At 40.0% G+C, this 26,395-nt stretch overlaps 1 protein-coding gene across 1 annotated transcript in view; it reads right to left on the bottom strand.

Annotated features, from left to right (window-relative positions):
* LOC115857589 (uncharacterized) overlaps window positions 1-26,395 on the bottom strand; it is a 247,141-nt gene that overhangs the window by 124,203 nt on the left and 96,543 nt on the right. Inside the window, exons 5-6 of the mRNA XM_060304334.1 lie at window positions 11,594-11,839; window positions 168-231 (exon numbers count right to left, since the gene is read on the bottom strand). Coding sequence (XP_060160317.1) covers window positions 168-231; window positions 11,594-11,839 — 310 coding nt within the window. The remainder of the gene's footprint in view (window positions 1-167; window positions 232-11,593; window positions 11,840-26,395) is intronic.

Genomic DNA, 26,395 nt, shown 5'->3' with positions numbered 1-26,395 from the left:
CCAAGAAGCCAATGCCTATCTGATAAACAAGTCTGTGCTAAGTGCTGATGACTGAAAATGGGTTAGTTAGTGCCTGATTCTTTCCGGAATCTTCCTATTTTCCCTAGGAGATTCCAGGGGCCATAAAGGTTCAGCCTGAAGGGATTTAAAGCAGCTGTTAAATTTACCTTGGAGAGGTTCTGGTCAGCAAGGAGGTCTTCTGACTGAGGCAACCACTCTTCAGTAAGTAACCTGGAATAAATCAGTATCACCAACTCCCCGTGAGCAGACCCACATGCTTATGTTTGGTGTCACCCGATATTCCCCCCAAACCTCATATGATCTTCAGGGTAAGTATAATTATCTTCATTTGATAAATGAGATACCCAGAAAGGTTAAACGAATTTCCCAAGGCACTAAATCTGTTAAACAGCAAAGCTGAGACTGGACCCAGAGTTCCTGACTCCTATTAGGTGCTTTTCACTTTCTATAACTCCTGGCTGCCCTTCTCCCGGTCTTGAACAACCCCAGGGCTGTGAGTGAATAAGGGACCAAAGAAACCCAAAAGGCAGTCCTCTGGGAGGCAGGAGAGAGGAAACAACCCCGGGATGATCCCCTTCCTAGCGCACATCCCATTTGCTTTGATTTGACTCTCAGTGTTTTCAAATGGGTTCTGATCCCAAAATATTTACATTCACCAGGAAGACTAAGTACAATGGCTTCCTTTTGGTCTCAAAAATTGCAAAACTTAGGGGACGTACAACAACCACAGATGGAATCCAGGAGCTGAGGTGGGGTGGGGAAAGGGTCACCAAATCTGCAAACCTGTGTGAGCCCTTTTAGCTGCAGTGATGGGGAAAGGGCGCCATCTCTGAGCTGCATGATTAAAGCAACTGCAAATTAGTTTCCGCAAAGGTCTTTCCCCTTAAACTGAAAAGCACCGTGTAACGGAATTTCATAGACACTGCTTTGCAAATGACTTCACACCTCACTCTGTTCAGAGCTGAGAGGTGGCCGCATGCTGTGAATCATAAGAGACTGAGGCTCTGGTGGGGCTGCCGAACCTTCCTCCGACTGACTTCGACATCTAGACACAGACTCCTCTCCCCATCCCTTAACCTGGGAAGGGAATTAGTGAACTGAGAGTACTGGAGTCACTGCTACATGATTAGTAGTCTATCCCTCCCCCTCCCCAGGCTATTTACCCACAAACTGTGCTTTCTACACAGTCGGGCTCCTAGGGGTTGCTAGCTGGCTATGGATTGCCCAGGTACACACATTTTAAGTAAAAGGCTTTGGAAGTCTATGGGGTTTCTGAGCTGTAATGAGATTTCCAGTAGAAATGACTAACCCAGGCTGACAAAGCTATGCCGAATGCCGCACCATTTTCACCAACCACCTTAGCTTTCTTGGGGGTACCCCTTGAGCTTAATGTAGGAATCGTATTTCCTAATAGTCAGCAGCTCTACAGCGAATCAAACAGGTTGCATTTCAGTGTCAAGCCTGATTGACTAATATTTCCAGACAGCCCAAATCTCTAATTCATTCACGCAAGAAAAAGGTATTAGCACCTACTACGTGCCAGGCACTATGCCAGGCCCTGGGATACAACTATGAGTCACGGCTCTCGTGGTGATTACAAATGACAGAGACAGGACACTTTCAAATAGTTGTTCCAACGAATGTAAAACTGCAACACTGACAATGTGATACTGTGGGCGGTCCCGAGAGAGAGCCCAGGAGAGGGGAATTAGACCTGGTCAGGGCATCCGGAAGACATCCCTGAGAAAGTGACCTTTCAGCTGAGAACTAACAGGTCAGAAAGAGCCGAGAGAAGAGAGAAGGGAAACCCTCAAGGCAGAGGGCACAGCACAGGCAAAGCCCAGTGAGGTCAGGGGCTTGACGAGAACTGGAAAAAAAGGCTAGTATACACCAAGCTTGGTGAGCGAGGGCAACAAGGCACCAAAGGAGCCTGAAAAAGGGGAGACCCTGCAGGGCTTTTCAGGACATGCGGAGGAGTTTTGTCTTTATTTGAAATGCAAATTGGATGCCATGGAAAAGTTGTAACTGGGATGAGGGCCATTAGAAAACGTCTCTCTGGCTGCAGCATGGTGGCCATATTAGAAGGGATGGCGGGGTGGAGTTTCCCATCAAGGAAAGTAGGTGCTCAGAGTCTCACCTATCCTGGCAGTGACCTGAGTCCCCCACAATCACAAGGGCAACGGCACAGCCAACTCAGGAATTCAGGACCACAGTGTGCAACCCCCAAACTCTTTCCCCTACAGAATCACCTAGTAGCACAATTTTAAGGTGTGATGTTGTCACATTCCTTCACCTCTCTGTGAAACTACCCATTGACACAGACAACAACACTGACAATAACCAGCACGAAGGTACCAAGTCCAATGGCGGGTTATCAGCACACACACGGTGATCTCTTCCCAACTATATGTATATATCCTCTGCCTAAGAGAGAAGTTCAAGTGTATGCTCTTTAAAATGGTAATAATTTTAAAAACTTAACCTTCACTCACTGTCTATTCAGTGATTCTCCACCGGGGCAATTTTGTCCCCCTCCCCTGAGGACATTTGGCAACGTGTAGAGGCATTTTTGGTTGCCACCCTGGGAGGATGTCTAACTGGCATCTAACTGTTTAGCCAGAGATGCAGCTAAACATCCTACAGTGCACAGGACAGTCCTCCAGAACAAAGAATCCCCCAGCCCCAAAATGTCAATAATCCTGCTATTGAGAAATCTGATCTACAGGGGCTCGAAGCCACAAGGTGGGTTCTTGAGTAACTGCATGAACAGAACATCACACACACACACACACACACACACACACACACACACTGACCTCCATTTGACAGAGCTAGCGTTATTTACTTTAACAAGTGCAACTGGTAGAGGTGAGTCCTTCTGGGAGGACAAGTGTACCCTAGCAACAGAGCCATATGACTTGGCAGGTGCTGGGAAGGATTCTGGAGTAAAGGGAAGGGCAGTGGACACCTGGTCCTATCTTGTAAGTCATGAGGCCTCACAGTGCCATGGGGGTTAATAAGTCAAGAGCACAGTGGATCCTTCATAGCTCTCTCACTCCTAATGACCAGAGGCAGTGCCTTTGCAGAGAAACTTCTAGCAACTCAGTGGAGGAATGCAGCAGGAACCCTCACCACAAGAACAACCGGTAACTTCTCTCATTTTCCTCTTTCCCTCACCCTATTTTTGTGAGACAGGGACTAGCTACAATAGTCAACAAGGTCCGTTTAGTGTATGATCTGGCCTTGCTGTGACTAACAAGATGACTGGTTGTATATATCCTCTTTATGTTGTTCATTATATCACCCTAACGTAAAGTAATTTAACTTTGGTGGGATAATTAGGGTATTTCTAATCTAACTGATAGTCTGAATGAAATGAGATTTTCAGAGGGAGATTTGTGTATCAGGAGACTGGTGACCTCCAGCCCCAATTTTCACACAATGTATTTATCTGACAGCCCGACTTCCCCGGCATACTGAATCCATACATTTCCAAGCCTGTGCGTGATAGAACACACCCGCCAATGAGATTACTCTATTTATAATGAGATTTCCATGGGCTCAAGGAGGTAGATCATAATATTTTAACTGAGGCCTTCAGGCTGAGGGAGAAACTGTATGTTAACAGAGACCCTGAGATGCAAATGTACTCAAGAGGGCAAGTGGCCTGTATGGGGTCTCGGAGAGGCAACTCAGCAGGAGAAATAAAGGCAGAGGCCCCTGAGGTGCCTGCCTGACTGGGACAGCCCAGGGCCACCCCAGCAGGGCAAACATCATGCTGGGAGGGTCACAGCAAGGCGGTCTTCACCTGCCCCTTGGAGAAGATGCAGAAAGAGTCTGCCCAGTAAGCCTGAGATAGGGGACCAAGGAAGGAGATCTGGAAAGTGGAAGCAGTAGAGGCCGGCAGGGTCAGGCCAGCAGCCTGAGCAAGCAGGCAGCTGACAGACCTACCGCCTGCTCCCCAGTCCCTCAAACACACCCCCAGGGGCCGACCCGCTCACCTCTGACCTCCACGCTAGCTCCAAACCTTGCCATTAGAGTCACGCTTTTACACCTGTCATCAGAGGCAGGATGCCAGCTCTTAGGAAAATACGCCCATTTTTCATTCCCATTTTTCATTCATTCATTGAGTACCCACATATGGCAAGCACTAGTAAGGCTCACAACAGATGAAGTCTCTCTTCCAGGCTATTTACATCCTTCTGGTTTTGTTGCTCAAGCCTCCTTAGTAAATTCCTGTAAATTCCCTTTAGAATTTAATTTGAGAGAAAAAAGTTTGTTTTTCTGGAAGAAATAATATGTTTTCTTTTATCAGATAATGAGAACTATGCAGCTCATCTGGCTCCCCTTGTTTCCTTGGGTGCCAGGAAGCTCAGAGGTTAACGTTATACTCAGTCGTAGAATTAGGTTGATGTTTTGTGTCTTTTTCTTTCTTATTTTCTATTTCTAGTGAAAAAGATTTATTTAATGCTTTTTATTTGTTGAGGTATTTCGGTATTTCAATACTCCTTTGGAAAGGAGTACTTTATTAAATATATTTATTAAAACATTAAGAAATAAACAAAGACAGAAGCATTGACTTAAAAAAGCCCACTGTTAAAAATCCTCTAGTATTTACTAAGTACCTATCAGTAGCAAACACTGGCTGAGCATGTAACGTGGGCCCTTTTCTAAGCACTTTGTACCTCACGGCAGCCTTTGCGGTAAGTAGTATTATCCCCACTCCAGAGAGGAGAGAATGAAGAACAGAGGCCTAAGCAGGTTGCCTGAGATTACGCAATCAGTAAGGAGTAGAACCAGGATCAAAACCTGGGCAGTCTGGTACCAAGAGCTGCCCTCTTAACCACTGCTTCTCAGCATGTACAACTTACTGCACTGGGCAAAGGAAAATGTACAGTATACGTACTGGACGCCTCTACCAGGCTGCCTCACCTCCTCTGGTGCCCCATTTTGTATTCCAGCCATCGCTACAGCAACCGGCCACGCTGGTGCTCAGGTGTGACCTGGCAGCACCTTGCCTGGACAGCGTGGAGAGTCTCTCGCTTTCTGCCCTAAGGTTGCAGAAATCTGCTCAACGATTCTGACGCATGCACACACTTGGAAGAGGGAGGGACCTAACACCCCATGGGGCAAACCTTGACCAGTGAGGGATGGAGCCAGTGGATAAATTCTGAGAATTCTGAGGCCCATTCTACACAGCTCCTCGGGATCTCAGTGGAATACAGCTGCTGTTGCCCACACTGCTGATCAGCTCAGTAACGTTGGGTTGGCCTTCCTTCTAGTTCACTCCTCCTAGGTCCCACTCTACCTCCTTGGGATCCATTTCTAATACAACAGACTACGTGTATGCAAGAGCTTATCTCAGCTCTGCGTTGTGGGGAAACCAAGGCTAAGACATTACAGTTCATAGCTTGAGGAGTTCAGATCAGGGTGACACGTCATCACAACAGGAAAAACTCAGTAACGATGCCTTAACAATCCATGACGAAGCAGCGACAAGAGTGACTTGACCTGTAAAAGGCCAAGAGCACGGAGAAGTGAAATAAGCAGGGAGAGACGATAAAGGTTTCTTGGAGCGCAGACACGCGTTCATTTACATGTCGTCTATGGCTGCTTTCCTACCACAACAGCAGAGCCTCGCAGTTGCTACGGAGACCCACGGCCCACCAAGCCAAAGATATTTCATATCTGGCCGTTTACTGAAAAGTGTGTGGACCTCTGATAGAGAAAAGCCAGGATGCTATGGGGGTACAGAGAATGGGCACACATCCTATTTCTGAGGGTAGCTGGGAGGGTTGGACTGTTGAAGAACAGGAGCAGGGGCATTCCAGGTAGAGGCAACAGCCGAACCGAAGGCACAGCGTCAACACGCTGCTGGCGAGGAACCACGGGTGGTTTACCACCGCAGGAGAGAAAGGGACCATGAGAGGAGTGATGGGACATGAGGCTCAGGCAGAGATTTAAGGTCTCTGCTGCTCGGTTATTTCTCTCACTTTAGGATATTTCCTTCAATAGCCAAATATACTGTAACAAAGAGTAACTCCAGAGCTGGGTGTGTGCCTTCTACTGAACGGAGTTTATGGGGAGTTCGGGACAATTCTGTTCTTTTGATGAACAGCGGGAGCCCGTCTCGCGAAGCAGCCCTCTTTGCACCCGGGCATCCCTGACATTAAAGGCCCACTGCCCTGCCCTCCTCAGGGGGAATGCCTCAGGTTGCGCCAGCTCAGCCCTCCTGCCCCTCTCACTGCTAAACCACACAGAGCTGACACGTCACCATGACGGTCAGCCCCAGCTGAGCGCTCTGACCAGTCTCCCTGCAGGCCTGCCTTTTGTTTTCCTGGAACGAGGATGCAGGAACAGTCATGGGGGACTGAGACCTGCCCCACGGCTCCGAGAGGTAGTGCTTCTTCGTGCCATTGGGAAAGGAAAAACCCTGGGGGATCAGGATGGTCTGAGGATGCGTTATTTTGTTCAGTTCTTTCAGGAATATGTATTGAGGGAGGACAAAATACATGCCAGGCGGGGCAATCTTCTCAGGATACAAAAGAATGATGAAGGCCCTCTCCTGCCCTCAAGGGGCTCACAGTCTAACTGGGGAGATGGACGTGCTATTCCACAGCAGAGAGAGGCTGCCAGCTCCCCTCTGATGGGAGTGCAGCCCTGAGAGGTAAAGCTTGGAGGATATTAGAAGCTCACTAAACATCCTAAGAGAATCTGCTTTAATGATTATTTTGGAATGAACTACAGTTACCACATCAACTGCTGACATGAAAGTACATGCATAAAGTACTGAAGAATACTCCAAAATGGTTTATTCCCCCTCAAGAGATTTTCCTGACAATACTTATCTATACTGGTTGGGTGAACCATTTTTGAATAAGCAATGCAAAGGTGAATTTCAGTCCCCAAAGGACAGACTTAAAGATAATTTGGAAAACAAACTGGTAGTGCCAAGCCGCTGGCATTTAGATGCCCATTTCAGTTGTTTCAGATTTGGCTTAGATGGAAATGTGGAAAACCAACATTGATTTTTTTCAAAAAGAAAAAATAGTTAACATTTACTAAGCATGGACATTTTGTCAGGCACTGCTATGGCTTCATATGTTTTATCTCATTTAATCTCCCCAGGAATCCTTGAGGTAGATTTCAGTATTATTACTGTCTCCATGTTACAGACGAGGCAACTAAGTCAAACAGACTAAGTAACTTGTCCCCCAGCCATCACTGGAGGAGGCAGATGTCACCTGACAGTTTATCCACAGGGGCCAGACCCTTAACTACCACACCAACTGTCTCCCCTTACTGACTAGTCCCCAGTTCCTGCCTGGGACATCTTTTTTCAGCAGTTTGGCCCAGAACAGATCTCAGGATAAGTTCCTTCTTTGTGATAAGCAGGGCCCACGATCTCTGACAGCTGTTCCCCGCTCTTCATCATCATCTGAAACAATCAGTAAGCATTAGAGAGTACTTTTCCCTTTACAAAGGTGATAATTAGATAACAAGCTGAGATTAAAGTAATTACAGTTAGACAGCTGGCAAGGCAGCACAGTCATGTTGAAATATTGTTGGTACTTCAGCATCTGGTTCTAATAACAGCATAGGCTAAAGGATTTTACATTAATTACAGAACATAATTTAATATAAACATATTTAATTACAATTGATGAGCGATAAACTGTTCGAGAATGACTTAACCCCTTCCGCGTGTCAAAGTGATGGGAACTTTGGGCAGTCCGTGGCCTCTTCTGCTGTCTTTCTCTCCCTCCCCTGCCACGCCCTCCATTACTCCCTGGTTCCCTCGACCAGAGAAACCCCCGCCCCCCCAAAGAGGGAATCTTCTAGACAAGGATGTTGCTCATTGATTATCCCATGGTGTTTGGCACCTGTACAGTGCCACCTATCCTTAGAAAGCCAAGTGGAAGGAGGCGAGTGTGCAAGCCAGGCTGGGATGCATTGCTTCCACCTGACTAGCTGCCTTCCTCACATTGGCTCACACTGGTGAAATGAGGCTGCCTCTCCCTGGCTGGTCTTCTCAGTGTCCTCACACCTCTATATGCTGCTGGCTTGCCTTTTGACAGTCAGTGAGCAACCTATTAAACAATCCTCAGATCTCTTAGAAAACGTATAAAGGTAAACTCATTTTTTTGTCATGATCAGGAAGTCCCTGACCACAATAGTTAGGGTATTTTCACAGTTTTGGAGTCAATGTGTAATACCTGGAGGCTTCTACATGAAACAGGACACTATTCTGGCAGAAATTCTTCCTTACATGCTGCCAACCCCCAACCCTACCCCCAAAATTGGCAGAAGCAGACCTTGGATGAAACGGTTTACAACAAACTGAGACCACACAGACACAACCTCCACTGGATAAAGGACTCAATCATTAACTGCACATTGACTTTCTAGAAGCCCCATTTACAAATGGAAGACTTCAAAAGTCACAAAAGCCATGTTGTGGACTGCACACATGTCTCTGTTCCCCCCAGATCATATATTGAAACCCTACCCTTTGATGGAATGGTATTAGGAGGTAGAGTCTTTGGGAGGTAATCAGATTTAGAAGAGGTCATGAGGGTGGCTCGATCTCTCTTCCCTCGGCCATGTGAGGATACAGCAAGAAGGCAGCTGTCTGCAAACCAAGAAGAGGGCCCTCCCCAGAACTCAACCATGCTGGTACCCTGATCTGGGCTTCCCAGCTTCCAGAATGGTGAGAAGTAAATTTCTATTGTTTAAACCACCAATTTACAGTGGTTTACAGTTTACAGTTTAAAATTCTATTATAGCAGCCCAAACTGACTAAGACACACCACTAGGTCTCAACTGCAATACAACTGAGAGTCAATCCAAAGAAATTACAAGGCTGATCCTTCCTTAGAAAAGAGTAAGTAGCCCTGGAGCGAACTGGGAAAATTCATTGTCAAGTTTCCCTATGACAAATGATGTGAAATTACAAATAGCCTCAAATACTGTTTTTACCTCCTGCTGTGGATTTCAAAGTATAAAGCACACATTCTCCTAAAAGCTATCATGAGTGCTGAAAAAGACGGTTTATTATTCATAAGTAAGCAAGTACAAGCTACTTCTAGAGGAATCACTGACAGGTGCACAAAAAGTAAAATTAGTGTGACAATTCAGAACCACATAGCATCCAAGAGAATGAGGCACTCTTCAAGTGAAAACATATCCTTTCGAAGAAAAAAAAATTTAATTTCCCTCACATAGTAAATATGCAATGTGAGAACTATAAGGTACTTCTTTTAGGTGAAGTGCTCCTGCAGAAATGAGGAAGGGACAGGAAGGGAAAGTAGCCAATAAAGCATTTGCTATTCAAAAAGTTACCACTGTCATCAAAATTAAAAGCTTGTGTGTGTCAAAGGACACTAGCAAGAAAGTGAAAAAACCTACAGAATGGGAGAAAGTATTTGTCTTCTTCTCCCTTTTCCCTTCATCCTACCCAGTGACGTGAGGCTCTTTTCTTGCACCTTTGCTTGTATGAAATCTTCTGCCAGCTTTCAGTAGGTATTCTGTGAGAATTGTTCCACATGTAGACGTATTTTTGATTTATTTGTGGGAGGGAGTGAGCTCCACCTCCCTCTACTCCACCATCTGGATCTCCAGGGGAAAGTATTTGTAAATCATATTCTATGATAAGGGTCTAGTATCCGGAATATATGAAGAACTCTTACAACCTAACAATAAAAATACAAATAACCCAGTTGAAAAATGGAGAAAGGATTTGAATAGGTATGTTTCCAAAGAAGATGTACCAAAGACCAACAAGCATGTGAAAAGATGCTCAACATCATTAGTCATCAGGGAAATGCAAATGAAAATCAAAATGAGATACCACTTCATACACACCAGGATGACTATAAGCAAACAGATAAATAATTACAAGTTGTGGAGAAACTGAAATCCTCAGACACGGCTGGTGGGAATATAAATGGCACAGTCGCTGTGGAAAACAGTGATGGTTACTGTTGATGGTTACTCAAAAAGTTAAATATAAAGTTACCATATGACTCAAGCAATTCCATTCTAGGTACACACCCAAAAGAACTGAAAACATGTCCACACAAAAACTTGTATACAAATATTCATAGCAGCATTATTCATAATAGCCAAAAAGTGGGAACAACCCAAATGTCCATCAAATGACAAATGAGTAAACAAAATATGGCTTATCCATACAACAGAATAGTATTTAGCCATAAGAAAAACACAAGCTGCAACGTGGACCAACCCTGAAAACATCATGCTGAGTGAAAGAAGCCAGACACAAAGGATTATATATACTATGATTCCATTTATACGAAATGTCCAGAATTGACACATCTATAGCGACAGAAAGGTTGCCAGAGGATGGGAGGAGAGGGGAACTGAGTGACTATTAACAGGTAGGGGGCTTCTTTTGGGGGGTGATGGAAATGTTCTGGAATTAGGTAGTGGTGATGGCTACACAACGTTGCGAATATACTAAAAGCCACCGAATTGTACACTTAAAATGGTTAAAATAGTAGGTTTTGTGTTATGTAAATTTTATCTCCATTTTTGAAAGCTACCACTCTGGGACCTGGAGCCTGATCCCACTAGGGAAGGCTGGGAGCCTGTATTACAGTGTGCAGCTCAGAGTTATCTCATCCAAGAGGTAAGGAAGCTGGGGTATTCATACATTAACTCCCATCAGTCAGTGACTGAAGGTTGCTTTTGGGGAACATTGATTCCTTGCACTTCTGGCCTGCCCGGCCAAAGGGGCTCTGGTGGCCAGAGAAAGTCCTTAGGCAAAGAAATGCTGGTGCTGACAGCGGACGGTCAGACCAGTGTGCCCTGAAAGTTACAGGCAAGGAGGTTTGGGCAGTGGACCAACAATCTGCTACTCTCTCATCAAGTTGTTTTAGGATTGAACAAGAAAGGCTGTGTAAAGGCTTTACAGTGCCAAACAAAGAGAGAGCTCTCAATAAATGCAAGTTATTTTTACAAAAGATGCAATAGGTTAAATAATTTGATCCACACTGCACAGTTAATGCAAGGTGGAGCTGGGATTTACACAGATCTCTCTGTGCAGCTCAGTCTTTCACACAGACAATTATATTAACCAAACGTACAGTAACCAATCTTGCAAACACACCTCCGATGGCAACTGTGTCATCACGGCATTCAGAGGCTATCATAAACATCTTTACTCTCTCTCCTCCCCCTTATGCGCCCTTGGTGGGGGAAGCAGCTGCTTTTCTCACAAAAAGGCCTTGAGGGCTGAAGTTACTGTCTGCTCAAACTTCAGGGTTTGAATATTATGTAGCTTATTGTGTAGTTGTTTAATTGAGACTCAAAGCTTGCACATTTACTGACAATTTAGTGCAAAGGACCAAGACAGACAAACACCTGCAACTGCAGAAGCAGCAGGACACTATCCTCACTAACCTATCGGTCCTGCTGTTCTCCAGAATAATCTGGCTCAACAAAGGAGGTGTACTAGCAGAAACACTAGAGGAATCCCCTGCATGAACTCCCACCAGAGAGCATGCCAGAGGGGTGACATGAGGATGGGGGCTGCAAAACCCACACCTACCTCATCGGGTACGGGTTGATGATCGTGTCTAAGTAGCTGTAGTACACAGCATTGTTCCCACGGCCGTGCTGGTCATTGTTCTGCCACCTCGTCTGGATGAGCAAGAAGTACCCATAGGCCTCGTGGTGCTGGTGGCAATCCTCAACTCTCTGATTCTCTGATGATGTAGCCAAGGAACGGATATTCCTAGGAAGCAGCCTCAAAACCCAAAAGGTCGTGGCTGGTAATTGCTGCCTTGGAGAGTACCTTCAAGAAAAAAAGCAATAAGGGATAAGAATGGTCTCCAGAAATCTTGATTTTAGTTTTACAAAAGCAATTGCATTACATTTTGGCCATTGGTTTCAAAAGGCAATTAGAGGGGACTTCCCTGGTGGCGCAGTGGTTAGGAATCTGCCCACCAATGCATGGGACACGGGTTCGAGCCCTGGTCTGGGAAGATCCCACATGCCACAGAGCAACTAAGCCCGTGAGCCACAACTACTGAGCCCACGGGCCACAACTACTGAAGCCCGCGTGCCTAGAGCCCATGCTCCACAGCAAGAGAAGCCACCGCAATGAGAAGCCTGAGCACCGCAACGAAGAGCAGCCCCCGCTCGCCACAACTAGAGAAAGCCCAAGCGCAGCAACCAAGACCCAACACAGCCAAAAATAAATTAATTAAATTTTAAAAAAAGGAAATTAGATTTTTTTTTTTCTGCTAGGAAATAAATCTTCCCTGATAATCCAGGTCCTTGCCACAAACCTATTTATTTATTTATTTTTGGCTGCGTTGGGTCTTCGTTGCTGAGCACGGGCTTTCTCTAGCTGCGGCGAGTGGGGGCTACTCTTCCTTGTGGTGCGCAGGCTTCTCATTGCGGTGGCTTCTCTTGTTGCGGAGCACAGGCTCTAGGCATGTGAGCTTCAGTAGTTGTGGCACATGGGCTCAGTAGCTGTGGCTCGCGGGCTCTAGAGTGCAGACTCAGTAGTTGTGACACACAGGCTTGGTTGCTCCGCGGCATGTGGGATCTTCCTGGACCAGGGATCAAACCCGTGTCCCCTGCACTGGCAGGTGGATTCTTAACCACTGTGCCACCAGGGAAGTCCCTTACTTTTTAAAAGGACTCCTTATTTTAAAAGGCTTTGGCACACATTGACAGAAGCAAGTGAAGCCTTTGTTTGAATTTAACTAGTAGGAATTTAAAGTGTATTTGTATGGGGGTGCTCTATTCCACAAAGTATTTCAAGGAGGGTACTGTTTCTGACAAAATCTGTAACATCACCAAGGGCATAGAGTTTGGGTAAACAGTATAAAGTAAAATGTTTACCAGAAAATATTATCAATTGGGCCTATCAGCTATAAGGTTTTTTTCTTTTAAGTGCATTAGTTTTCTTTTAGAACAAAAGTAATGTCCTATGGAAAATGTTTAGATTATGCACAAAGGGGAAAAAAACCCCAACAACCCAACAATAGCAGCTATTGACACTTCTGTGTGCATTATTCCAGTCTTATATTTATGTATCTACGTACACATCCTTAAATAGGACGTACTGCTCATGTTGTTTTGTAATCTCCTGTGCTTAACAATACTCTCTAACGATAAATAGAGAGAGTGTCTAAATATGCTTAAATATTCTCTTATATCACTTGCAGTGCCGGATTCTGTTATATTCCATTATATTGAAGCACCAAAATTTCTCAAATATTCTTTTGCTGCATATTGAGAATTTTGATTCCAAGTTTGTTAAATGGCACTGTAAATAAACCTTCGCACACATCCACGATCATCTTCTTAGGATAAATACTTAGAAGCAGAATTGCTGGGCCAAAGGGTAAGTGAGTTGTTAAGGATTTTGATATAAATTAATGCCCTCCAGAAAGGTGGTACCAATTCATACCCTCCACAGCAATGTACGAGCAGGCCAATTTCCTTGTCAATTTTAAAATGCTTTGTCAATTTGACTGTGTTCTCTCATTTCCATACAAATTTAATGAAATGTGCTAAGTGGAAAGATGACTGGAATGGAATACCAGCTATGATGGAATAACCGGTATCGGAATAACCTCTCTGTCTGAGAACAACTACAGGAGCTAGATGAAACATAAAAGAAGAGCTGTTTGATCACTGGAGGAAAAAAATCACAGCAGCAGGACTCTACAGTCTGTACCCCCAGGGACAGGGTAACACACTGGCCTCTGCTGTTTCTCATCAGGGCACTTGCCAATTCACCACATGCGGAATAAAGGCTGAAGAGGTAACAGCAACCTACAGCTTGCAGTGGTCTTGCTGTGTTGCAAGAGTTGACAAGAACTGAAAGGCCAACATCCTGGAGAAAGTGAGCTGCAGAGAAGTGAGCCTAATAGGGCAGATTCCCCTCAAGGACTTTGCTGACTCACAAGCTGCACATGCTCAGAGAAAACAAAGAAACCAGCAGAAGCAACTGTACACGACTAAAATCTCAGGAGGAAACAGGAGTCTCATTGCACTGAGAACCCAAAAATGAGCTTTTAGAGCTGCCAGGGAGGAGGGCAAAGACCCCAGACTGAGTTTCAAAATACCAGGCCAACCAGGAAAGAAGAACAGAGGAATTTTTTTTTAATAAAATAAAATAAAAAGAGTCCCACAGACTCACACAGATTTAAAAATAACTATGAATAATATACATCACAGATAAAAGGCCCAACACATAAAGAACTCTAAAACTGAAGGAGGAAAAAGATCAAAAACCCAATAGAAAAATAAACAAAAGTCACAGACAGACAATTCACAAATAAAGATTTTAAATGACCTTTAAACATATGAAAAGATGGACAACTTCAGTTATAATGGAAATTATAACTGCAAATTATAACTATGCTGAGATACCATTTCTCAATGATTATATTTGGTAAAAATTACAAAGCTTGATAGCACATTCTCTTGACATAGCCATGAGGAAAGAGAGTTTTATACATTGATGGTGGGAATGTCCCCCCACCTTTATGGGAGGAGAATTTGACAGTATGTAACAAAACCACAAGTGAGTTTACCTGTTGAATTGCATCTAAGCATTTACCTTGAAGATACACCTTCAAGAATGTACAAACAAACAAAACAAAACCAAACAAAAACATACGAACAAAGTACATCACTATTTGTGATTGAAAAATACTGGGAAAAAACACACTTAGGAGATTGGTTGAATGAGCTATGGTATATTCACACAATGGTATATTATGCAACTGTAAATAAAAACTATAGAAGATGTGATATGGAGTGATTTCCAGGATATATTTGCTGTCAATCAATAAAAGCAAAGTGCCAAAGGGTATATATAGTATGATACGTTTGTGTAAGAAAGAAGAGGAAATAAGATAATATAAATGTATTTATTTGTATTTTAAAAAAAAGAAACTCAGGAAGAATGAGCCAGATACTAATAAGGGTGCATTAAGGTGCAGGGGGTGAGAAAGGGGAAGTGACCCTCCTCTCAATATAGATTTCTGTGTAATTTTGAGTTTTGGAAGCATGTTAATGCTTTACATACATAAAGTAATGATGATGATGAAGATAATGAAGCTAAATTAACAGAGATGGAGGGGAAAGAAACCAAAAATGGAATATAAATGAATAAGCCTATAATTCAAATGAATAACACTGAAGGGAAAAATAATTACTTTTGAATACAGAGTTTTCATTATATACCCACAGTTTGAAAACAAAAATCTTTTAACAAGTATTAAACACTGGTTAGTCAGTATGATTTTTTATAGTGGTAGGGTTAGCAATTCTGAAACACTTTCTGTGAATCTAAGCCTGGGCAAGTGAGTAAATATACTGAGGATAATGTGAACTAAGTTTGTCACTTGGAAAAAGGACGTACAAATATGGAAAGGAAAAAGACTAAAATGAACCTTCTGGTGTTAGATTAGATCTGGGAGCATCAATATGAACTCCTCGATTAGAGGCAGAGATAGAGATTTCCTAGCCCAGCTGAGGCTAGACATAATGGCACTCCAGTAGAAAATCAGCGCACTTAGCGCCCAGATCTTAGTTTGTAAATACCCATTTCCACAAAAAGGAACCAGGGCTCCTTAAAGAAAACAACTGATTCTAATGATGGGACAGATAAAGTAAAAGATGATCCTGGAATATCTTACTGTGCCAGAAAGTAAAGAAATGTTCAAAGAATTATGGGCATGTTAAAAGTTCATGGGAGGGACTTCCCTGGTGGTGCAGTAGTTAAGAATCCACCTGCCAATGCAGGGCACATGGGTTTGAGCCCTGGTTCGGGAATATCCCACATGCCGTGGAGCAACTAAGCCCACGAGCCACAACTACTGAAGCCCGCGCGCCTAGAGCCTGTGCTCCACAGCAAGAGAAGCTACAGCAATGAGAAGCCCGCGCACTGCAACAAAGAGTAGCCCCCGCTCACCACAGCTAGAGAAAGCCCGCACGCAGCAACAAAGACCCAACGCAGCCAAAAATAAATTAATTAATTAAAAAAATTTTTTAAAGTTCATGGAGCCTGCTTGAGTGAGTTCCCAACGGCCAATTTGAAACATTTGAGCATGAAATTTCAAAATGAGATCAATGCATTATAACCTTTTGAATTAAATAAGAATTAAATCTACCAAATTAATAAAGGGGGGTGAAGGAAAGTTATCCCTTACATAAGTATGCTCAGTAATAAATGTAGAAAGGATAATGGAGTTAGAAAATCATCATTTTGCAAATATCATAGTAATAATTGATTCAAATATCATAGTAATAATTGATTCAGTCAACAATCATTGACAGATGCTAAAATATACTGGGTACAGGTTTGGTGAGGAGCAGATTATTTGCACTGTCTCAAACTATTTCCCCACAAATTATTTACTCACTACAAATTAATAATGGTACATTTATGTTGGCTCATACTGGTAAGATAGCTCCTTATCCAAGTTATCAAAGTTAATATCACTAATAATGAAGCAAATGAACATCAAATGCCTCCTGATATGATGGACTGTGAAGGACACAGTATCACTTTTGTGTTATTTCTGCCAACAATACAATATCTGAATCTAATCATGATGAAACACCAGAGAAACCAAAATTAAAGAACATTCTACAAAGTAATTGTTTTGTACTCTTCAAAAATATCAAGATCATGAGAGACAGATAAAGAAGAATTGTTTCAATTAAAGGAGACAAAACAAACATGAAAACTAAATGCAATTTATGATCCTAGATTACACACTAGACTGGGAAAAAAGATGTTGCTAGAAGGGACATTATTGGAATAATTGATAAAATTGTAATTTAGACTGTAGATCAGGTAACAGTATTGTATCAATATTAAACTTTCTAATTTTGAAGTTGTACTTTAGTTGTATAAGAGAAATTCCTTGTTTTTAGTAGATACAAACTGAAGAATTTAGGAATAAAGAAGGATGACATCTGCAACATCTTGCCAAATGGTTCAGAAAGAAATAATGTGTGTGCGTTGGGTGGGTGGGGGGATAATACATGTGCATGGAGGGGAAGATGATAAAGTAAATGAGGACAAAAATGTAAAAAATTGGTGAATCTAGTTAGAAGATATACAGTAATGCTTTCCGCTATTCCTACAAGTTTTCTGTAAATTTGAAGTTATAAAAAGAATCAAAAGTTACCTTGAAAAGCTATCAGTAATATGTTCAAAAAACAGATTAAAAAATTGGATAATTTTACCAGAGCTTTGGAATCTATGAAATACAATCATTATATTATGAATTCAATAGATCAGTTAAACAATAGACTAGTCACAGAAGGGAGAACTAATTAACTGGAAGATAAATCAGTCTAAATATTTAGAATGAAGCACAAACAGATATAAGACTTTAAAATACAAAACAAACATAAGCAAAAGATAGGACACTACTTTTTTAAAAAGTAGGAAAGAGAGAGATAATGGGTAATAAGCAATATTTGAAGAAATACTGGCAGAAATTTTCCCCAAACTGAAAGAAATGAAGCCACAGATTCAAGAATCATTATGAACACAAGCTGGATAAATTAAAGAAAACCAAACATAACAAAACTGCTGAAAACAAAGACAAAGACAATCTTAAATACAGGAAATAAGAAAAAGACACTTTACCTTCAAAGCAACAACAATAAGATGACTTATTCAATGGAAACAATAAAAAAGACAAAAGAGTGGCACCTTTAAAATTCTTAAAGTAAATGATTGCAGAGCTAGAATTCCACACCCAGAGAAAACATCCGTCAAAAATGAAAGCAAAATAAATAGTCATTTTAACAAAAACTGAAAGAATTTATCCCAAACAGACCTACACTAGGAAATGCTGAAGGGCACTCTTCAGATAGGTGGAAAATGACCCTCAATGAAAGCATAATAATGCAGAAAAGAATAAAGAGCAATGGAAAGAGTAGATAGATGGGTAAATTTAAATTAATAATGACTGCTTAAAACAATATTAATAATATCTTGTGGCATTTAAAATATATATGGAATTAAAATATCCCAGAACAGTAGCAAAAGAGATAGGAGGGTAAATTCAGTTATAGTTATAAGATCTTTTCTTTTTTTAGTAAGTGATAACAATCCTAATTTAAGGTTGAGTATAAGTCAAGGAAGCATGATGTAACCTCTAGGATAATCAGAAAAATATTAGAAAAAGAATATTTAATTAACAAAGGGAAAACTAAACAATAAAGATACTTTTCAAATCCAAAAGAAGACAATATGTCAGGTGAAAGGACCAAAAAATAGATGAAACAAACAAAAAACAAACAGTATAGTGGATTTGAATAAAACTTAGCAGTAATTACATGAATTATAACAAACTATTCCAAATAATAGGCATAGACTGTCAGAATGGATTTTTTTAAAACCCAACCACATGTTATTTATAATAGACATACCTTAAATATAAGGACACAGAAAAGTTGGTAGTAAAATGATGGAAAACATACAGACATAAACAAGAAAAAAAGGCTGGTGTAGATATACTAATGACAGACAAAACAGATTTTAAGGCAAGAAGTATTACTACATATAAAAGAGAAACTTTCGGTAAAGATAAAAAGGTCAATTCAACAAAGATTTCATAACACAGACTCAAATATAGTAAAAACTAACAAAACTAAAGGAGTAATAAACCAATTCCCAATTGCAATGCACAGCTCTAACACACCTCTCTCAATAGCTCAAAGAAGAAGCAGAAAATAATCTATAGAAAATTAGAACAACATGATTAAAAACTTAACACAGGACCCACTGACTGTAGAATACACATTATTGGGTTTTTTCAATAAATTTATTTATTTTATTTATTTATTTTCGGCTGTGTTGGGTCTTCGTTGCTGCACGCGGGCTTTCTCTAGTTGAGGTGACCAGGGCCTACTCTTCGTTGTGGTGCATGGGCCTCTCATTGCAGCAGCTTCTGCTGTGGAGCACAGGCTCCAGGCACACAGCCTTCAGCAGTTGTGGCTCACAGGCTCTAGAGAGCAGGCTCAGCAGTCATGGCGCATGGGCTTAGTTGTTCCACGGCACGTGGGATCTTCCCGGACCAGGGCTCGAGCCCGTGTCCCCCTGCATTGGCAGGCAGATTCTCAGCCACTGCACCACCAGGGAAGCCCAAATACACATTATTTTTAGGTACATATAGAAGTTACCAAAATAAAGCATATACTCGGTCATAAAACAAATCTCAACAAATTTTAAAGAATTAAAATCAGAGTCTATTCTCTGACCACAGTGGAATTAATCTAAAAATCAATAACAATAACTACAACAAAAACACAATTTTAAAACTCCCCGGGCTTCCCTGGTGGCGCAGTGGTTGAGAGTCCGCCTGCCGATGCAGGGGACGTGGGTTTGTGCCCCAGTCTGGGAGGATCCCACGTGCCGCGGAGCAGCTGGGCCCGTGTCCGGGGCCTGTGCTCCGCAGCGGGAGAGGCCACAACAGTGAGAGGCCCGTGTACCACAAAAAAAAACAAAAAAAACAAAAAACTCCCCAAAAGACTGAAAATCAATTAATAAAGTTAAATAAGAAATCACAATGGAAAATAAGAAAACATTTTCAATAGAACAGTAATAAAAATATGACATATAAAAACTTGTGGGATATACCTAACTTGCAGTTAGAGAAAATACAATAGTTAAATGAAAATCTAAGGATGAAAATGAATGATCTAAGGATCCATCTCAACAAGCTTGAAAAAGAGCAGCAAATTAAACTAAAAGAAAGGATATGAGAGTAATAATGAAGATAAGGACAAAAATCAATAAAATAGACATAAAAATAATAGAGGAAAAGTCAGTAAATTTTTTCTATAAAGGGACAAATGGTAAGTATTTTAAATTTTGTGGGCCATAAGATATGTCACAACTACTCAACTCTGCCACTGTAATCCAAAAACAGGCATAGACAATACATAAATGAATGGAGATAGCTCTGTTACAATAAAACTATATTTACAGAAACAGGTAATGGGTTAGATTTGACCCATGAGCCACATTTTGTCAATCCCTACAGTAGAAAATACAATAAAGCCAAAAGTTTGTTCTTTGAGAAAATAAAACAAAACAAACAAAATTCATAAAAACCCCAGTAAGACTGTAGAAAGAAAAGAGGGGACAAATTATCAATATAAGAAATGAAAAAGGGACACCACTACAGATATCACAGGTATCAAAAAATAAGATGATATAAATAACTTTAGATCAATAAATTTGATAATTTAGATGAAATGGACAAATTCATATTTAAAAATACTTTTAAAAATACTAACTTACCAAAACTGACAAAAGAAGAAACAGAAAATTCAAATAGTCCTATATCCATTAAAATGTGAATCTGTAATTAAAGCCTGTCCACAAAGAAAACTTCAGGATCAAATGGCTTCATCAGTAAATTCTTTAAACATTTCATGAACTACCACCAATCTTATACAAATTATTCCAAAGAACAAATAAAGTGAAGTCATTTCTGAACACATTTTATGAGGCCTGTACAGCATTGATACCAAAACTTATCAATAAAGAAAAAGTATTACAAGAAAGGAAGAGTATAAAGCCAATCTCTCTTATAAACATAGATGCAATAATTTGGCAAAATCAAATTAAATATTGGCAGATCAAAGCCAGTGATATATAAAAAGAATAGGCCTCAACCAACTTAATTTATAACACTAATACTAAGCTGGTTTAAAACTTGAATGTCCATCAATATAATTTACCCCCATTAAGTAAATAAATAAGGAAAGTTATATAGTCATTGAATATATGAAAAAAAGCATTTGATAAAATTCAACACCCATTTGTGGTGTTTAAAAATCCTAACAAAGTAGGAATAAAAGGAACTGCCTTAACTAATAAAGAATATCTTTTTATAAAATCTGCATTAAATATATTAATGGTAAAATAGTGAAAGCTTTTCCACTGAAATTGGGAATGAAATCAGGATGTCTGCAATCACTTCTATTAAACACTGTACTGTGGCCCAAGGAAAATAAATTTATTGTTTTTAATTTTAAGAAAAAATATCACCATTGTTCACAAATGCTATGAGTATATGCCTAAAATATTCAAAATATTCTACAAATAAATTAAGGATTAAAAAGTGAATTTAGCGAAGTCCCTTAAAAATCATACTTAAAAATCAATTGTATTTGTAGATACTATAACACTAAACAATTGGAAAATGAAATTTTAAAACAATACCATTTACATTAGTAAAACATAAGCTACCTAAGAATATCTAGCATCAAAAACACCAGATACCTAGGAACAAAACTAGTCAAAAATGTGCAAGACCTGTACACTGAAAACTACAAAACACTGCTAAGAGAAATTAAGAATGACATAAATGGAGGGATATACCACATCCGTGTACTGGAAGACTAAGTACTGGAAGGATATCAGTTCTTCCCAATTGATGTAAGTTCAAGGCAATAAAAACCCCAGCTGGCTTTTCTATGAAAACTAATAAATTGATCATACATTTTACATGTAACTGTAAAAGACTTAGAATAGTCAAAACAAACATGAAAAAGAATAAAGTTGAAGAATTTACATTACCAAATATTAAGATTTATTATAAAGTATAGGGTAATTAAAACAGCGGTATTGCCACAGGATAGACAAATATATTGACGAAACAGGGTCTAGGAAACAGGCCACTCATATAAGACCATGCAATTTATGAAAAATGTGCCACTGGAATGCAATGGGGGAAAGGATAATATTTTTAATAATTTATATTTTTTAATGAAACTTTATCCCACCTCAAAACATGCACACAATTCAATTCTATATGAATTACAGAACTAAATGTAAAAGGAAAAACAATAAAGTTTCTAGAAAGTAATACAGACTACATTTTTAGCATTGGGGTAAGCAAAATAATCCCTTATACAGGATACAAAAATCTCTTATTATAAAAGATTAATAAATTTAACTTCTTTAAAATTAAGAACTTAAGTTTATCAAAGGACACCAGTAAGGTATGCACTACACATATCCAAAAAGAACTAATATCCACAATATATAGAGAACCCCTACAAATCAATGAGAAAAAAAAATACACAACCCAAATTAAAAAATAAATAAGTTAAAGATTTGAATAGGGACATAATGAAAGACGATATCCAACTGGCCAATAAGTGTAATAAAAGGTACTAAATATCATTAACCATCAAGGAAATGTAAATTAAAACCATAATTATTTCCCATTTAAACCCTCATAATGGCTAAAATTTTATTTTGTTGATGAGGATGTGGAGCAACTAGCACTTTCATACTCTCCTGGTGGAAGTGTAAATTGGTGGACAAAATTTAGCAATCTATTTCACAATATCTACTAAAATTGTACAACTGCATGTGCTATGACCCAGCAATTCCACTCCTTCGTATATAGTCCATAAAAATGCATACATATGTCCCCCAAAAAACACATACAGGAACATCCATAGCAGCATTGCTCATAATAGCCCCAAACTGAAAACAACACAAGTATTCATCAATAGTAGAATGGATGAAGAAAAAGTGGATATTCAGACTTCCCTGGTGGCGCAGTGGTTAAGAATCCGCCTGCCAATGCAGGGAACAAGGGTTCGAGCCCTGTTCTGGGAAGATCCCACATTCCGTGGAGCAACTAAGCCCGTGTGCCACAACTACGGAGCCCGCGTACCACAACTACTGAAGCCCATGTGCCTAGAGTCTGTGCTGTATAACAAGAGAAGCCAGCCACAGCAATGAGAAGCCCATGCACCTCAACAAAGAGTAACCCCTGCTCACCACAACTAGAGAAAGCCCGCGTGCAGCAACGAAGACCCAACACAGCCAAAAAAATAAAAATATAAGTAAATAAATAAATGTACTTTTAAAAAGTGTATATTCCTATAACAGAATACTATACAACCTTGAAAAAAGACTTTCTGCTACACACAATCACATTAATAAATCTCACAGACATAATTTTTAGGGAAAGAAGTCGAAAGAGTAGCTGCTGTATGATTCCATGTATATAAAGTTCCAAAACATCAGAAGTAATCTATGATGATAGAAATCAGAATGATGTTCACTTTTGGGTGGGGCATAACGACAGGGAAAGGACATAAAGAAGGCTTCTGTAGGGTTAGTAATGTCCTATACCTTGGTCTGGGTGGCATTTACATGGGTATATTACTTTGTCGAAATTCGTCAAGCTTCTTTCATCTATAAATGTGTTATACTTCAATTAATATTTTTTCCCAAAAAGTGTGCAATGTAAACAAAAATTATGATTACACTAAGTTAAGACTCTAGTGGCCACAACAATTTACTTTTCCTTCATATACATACAAGGAATTTATCTCTTGTCCATTCACCCTCATGCAAACTCAGAAAACTTGAGGGAGTCAAGGTTCTTCTTTATCCACATAAGGCCTTGTTATATTGGTTGCTTTGTGGATATGTACATAATTATACAGCCCCAAGCAGGCACTGACAAAGATGGACTTTAATTCTCACGTAGTAGAAAAGCAACTAATTACTTAGAATCTTTGATGACCTGAAAATAAACTGCCATCCAAGTGACATTTAAAAAGAGACGTTTCTGAACTTAAACATCTTTACTTGAAACTTTCCCAAGGAATCAACCTTCATCGTCTGCACCTCTTGGTAACACGCAGGCTAAAATTCATCCACTTGAGCAAATACAAAAATCTCAAAATAGAAGAGTGCTCTGCCTGGTACTGAGTACCAGCTGGCATTCTGACTGACCACTAAGAGAAAGCGGGGGGAAGTCATTTCTTAAAACAACTTTAAAGAACTATGTCATTAAGCACACTGGCATAATCCAAAGGAAATCAATTTTGACAAGTGCTTCACAAATATTCAGACTTTACAAATAATACTAAGGGCATTCTAAATCCTTTGGGAATGTGTCTTGACTCCACAGAGAAAGTTGCCACAAATGGGCACTTTCCTGAAGTCTAAATGTGTGGGGGAGGAGGAGCCTGCCGTGCAAAGAAATTCTCAGGAAGCTGTGAAGATATTAGCTATTTTACTCAATTTATTCCAAGCTGAAACATAATAGTACATTATAAATCTGTTTTGATTGTACTTAATCTAATGAAAAAATGTTCATCTTTTTGATAAGTGCTCATTAGTCATTTTTTTCTGACACAAACAGACAAGAAAGATGTTCTTGTGCTGCATTTAAAACACAACTCAACTAATTACAGTGCAATGACTCAAAGAACAAAATCAACGCGCTGAAGTTTCTCACTTGAACTGTCTTTATAGTTGAATTAAAAGTCTAACCAAAAAAAATTTAAAGGGCCCTAGCAGTGTGTTTTATACTTAGGTTGAATAACGTTTAAGTAAACAAAGGCTAAATTTTAGCACATTATATATATACATTTTAATATTTTCTGTCAATTGCTCTCTAAGAATAGTTGCTGAATTTACTAACAAAGGGGTATGTGTTGGGGGCGGGATGCCCTCTGTTTTGGAAGTGGTGATAAATTTGCATAAGCAATTCATTCTGTTTCGTTCATCTGGTCCCTTGGAGACCAAAAGCCAAGGTGTAGATAACACCTGGTCAGGGTTGGGGCCAGTCAAGGGCCAGGGAATAGCATGAAGCTAAGTGATCATATAAGAATCAAGCCTATTTACAGCTCAGGCTTATGCCCAGGACTTTTAGAAATATCAGATGTTTTGGGCTTTTTGGAATCACAGAGTATTAATCTGCTGAAATATTATCTTGAATGAGTCTAACAGAATTAATGCCATTTCCTAAAATGCTTAATTTATGCTCCAGGAAGTATTTTAACTAATCTGACACTTTGGGTATCTTAGAGCTGGCTATGACTCAAATAATCATTTAATTGATTTTTTATAATTTATTTTTTATTATAAAATATATTAACCTGAAACTAGAAACTTTAGAAATTATTTTAGCTCTATGACACATTAATTATGCATATTGTATGCAAATTCCCAGGCAAAACATCACAAAGAGCAGTAAGTAAAATGAATTACTTAAATATGTTACTTCTTCCTACCCTCTCTATGAAGTCAGTATTTAAAGGAATATATGCAACTTTTTAAAGGCTCATTTGAATGAACAAACAAAGCAAGAGAACAGTCTAGCACTGAACTCATTCAGAGGATGGCTGTCAGAGCCACCTTCATGAATGATTTTGCTGGCATTTTATAGTCTTTAGACATTGGCTACTAAGAAAAAACACACATCTTGTGTCCAGCAGGAAGTCAAATTGCTCTAATCTTTGTTAAGAAAATGGCTATCCCTCATTAACAAAGCTGTAGACACAGTATAACCATCTTGAAGCAAAAATGCATAGCTTGGAGGTCAAGAATTCAGGGTGGAGAAATCAAGATTCAAGTCCCAATTCCACCACTTGCTCTTCAAGGGAACCGGGACAAGATTCTTCACTTCTCTAAGATTCATAAATGAGTAGATGTTGGGGGAAAGAACACCCACATTGCTGTTATGAACATTACATTCAATAAGATGACAGGTGGAAAGCACTTAGCACAGGGCCTGACATATCATCAGGATTCAAAATTTAGCTGAGATTAATGAACCATCAAAAGGACTTGAGTCTCAGGGACCTTTCTAGGAGTGAGGAGCCACCTTTCTTCCCTTTCATCCTGTGTCATTTTCAATACTCCAGCGTTGTCTGGAATGAAAAGGCAGACCATTTCCCTATATCACACTAACTGGTTGATTTCAGGCATCAAACCTACAACCTTGACCTTGTTATTATCATCCCAGCAGAACCAGCTCTCTTTATTAGACCTCACTTCAAGGTGTCAGAATGTAAGAGAAATGCAGTACACGGTGCATTTGGTCATTATGGGTCACCACACCTTTTCTGTAATTCTACTTTTGGATTTATATTTCCATTCATACTATTTGGCACAAAGGAAAAGTTTACCAACTTATTAAGTAATGGAATGGGCTACATTCACTTTACTCGAACTTCATCTAAAGCAAATAAAACCATCAGTGTTTCTCAACCCTATACATGCTTATCAAGGCTGACTCGAGTACCTCATTCCTCCCCATTAATATAAAAAGTTAAGAGTCAACTGTTATTGAATGCTTACTAAAGTCCAAGAACTTTATGAAACTCTTTCATGGACTATCTCATTTAATTCTCAAACAATCCTAGACAGTAGGTACTGACATCCTTACATTAGGAAAGTGAGACTCAGAGAGGTTAAGCAACTTATTTAAGGCCATGCAGCTAGTAAGTGACGGAACCAGGATTCAAATTCAAGTTGGTATGACTCCAAAGTTCACGATCTTTATCACAAAACTGTAACACCAGAAAGAAG

Source organism: Globicephala melas, chromosome 8, assembly GCF_963455315.2.
Source record: "Globicephala melas chromosome 8, mGloMel1.2, whole genome shotgun sequence".
In the NCBI taxonomy this organism is placed as follows: Eukaryota; Metazoa; Chordata; class Mammalia; order Artiodactyla; family Delphinidae; genus Globicephala; species Globicephala melas.
The sequence above is the reverse complement of the archived record's forward strand: the minus strand, read 5'-3'. Positions and strand labels throughout refer to the sequence as shown.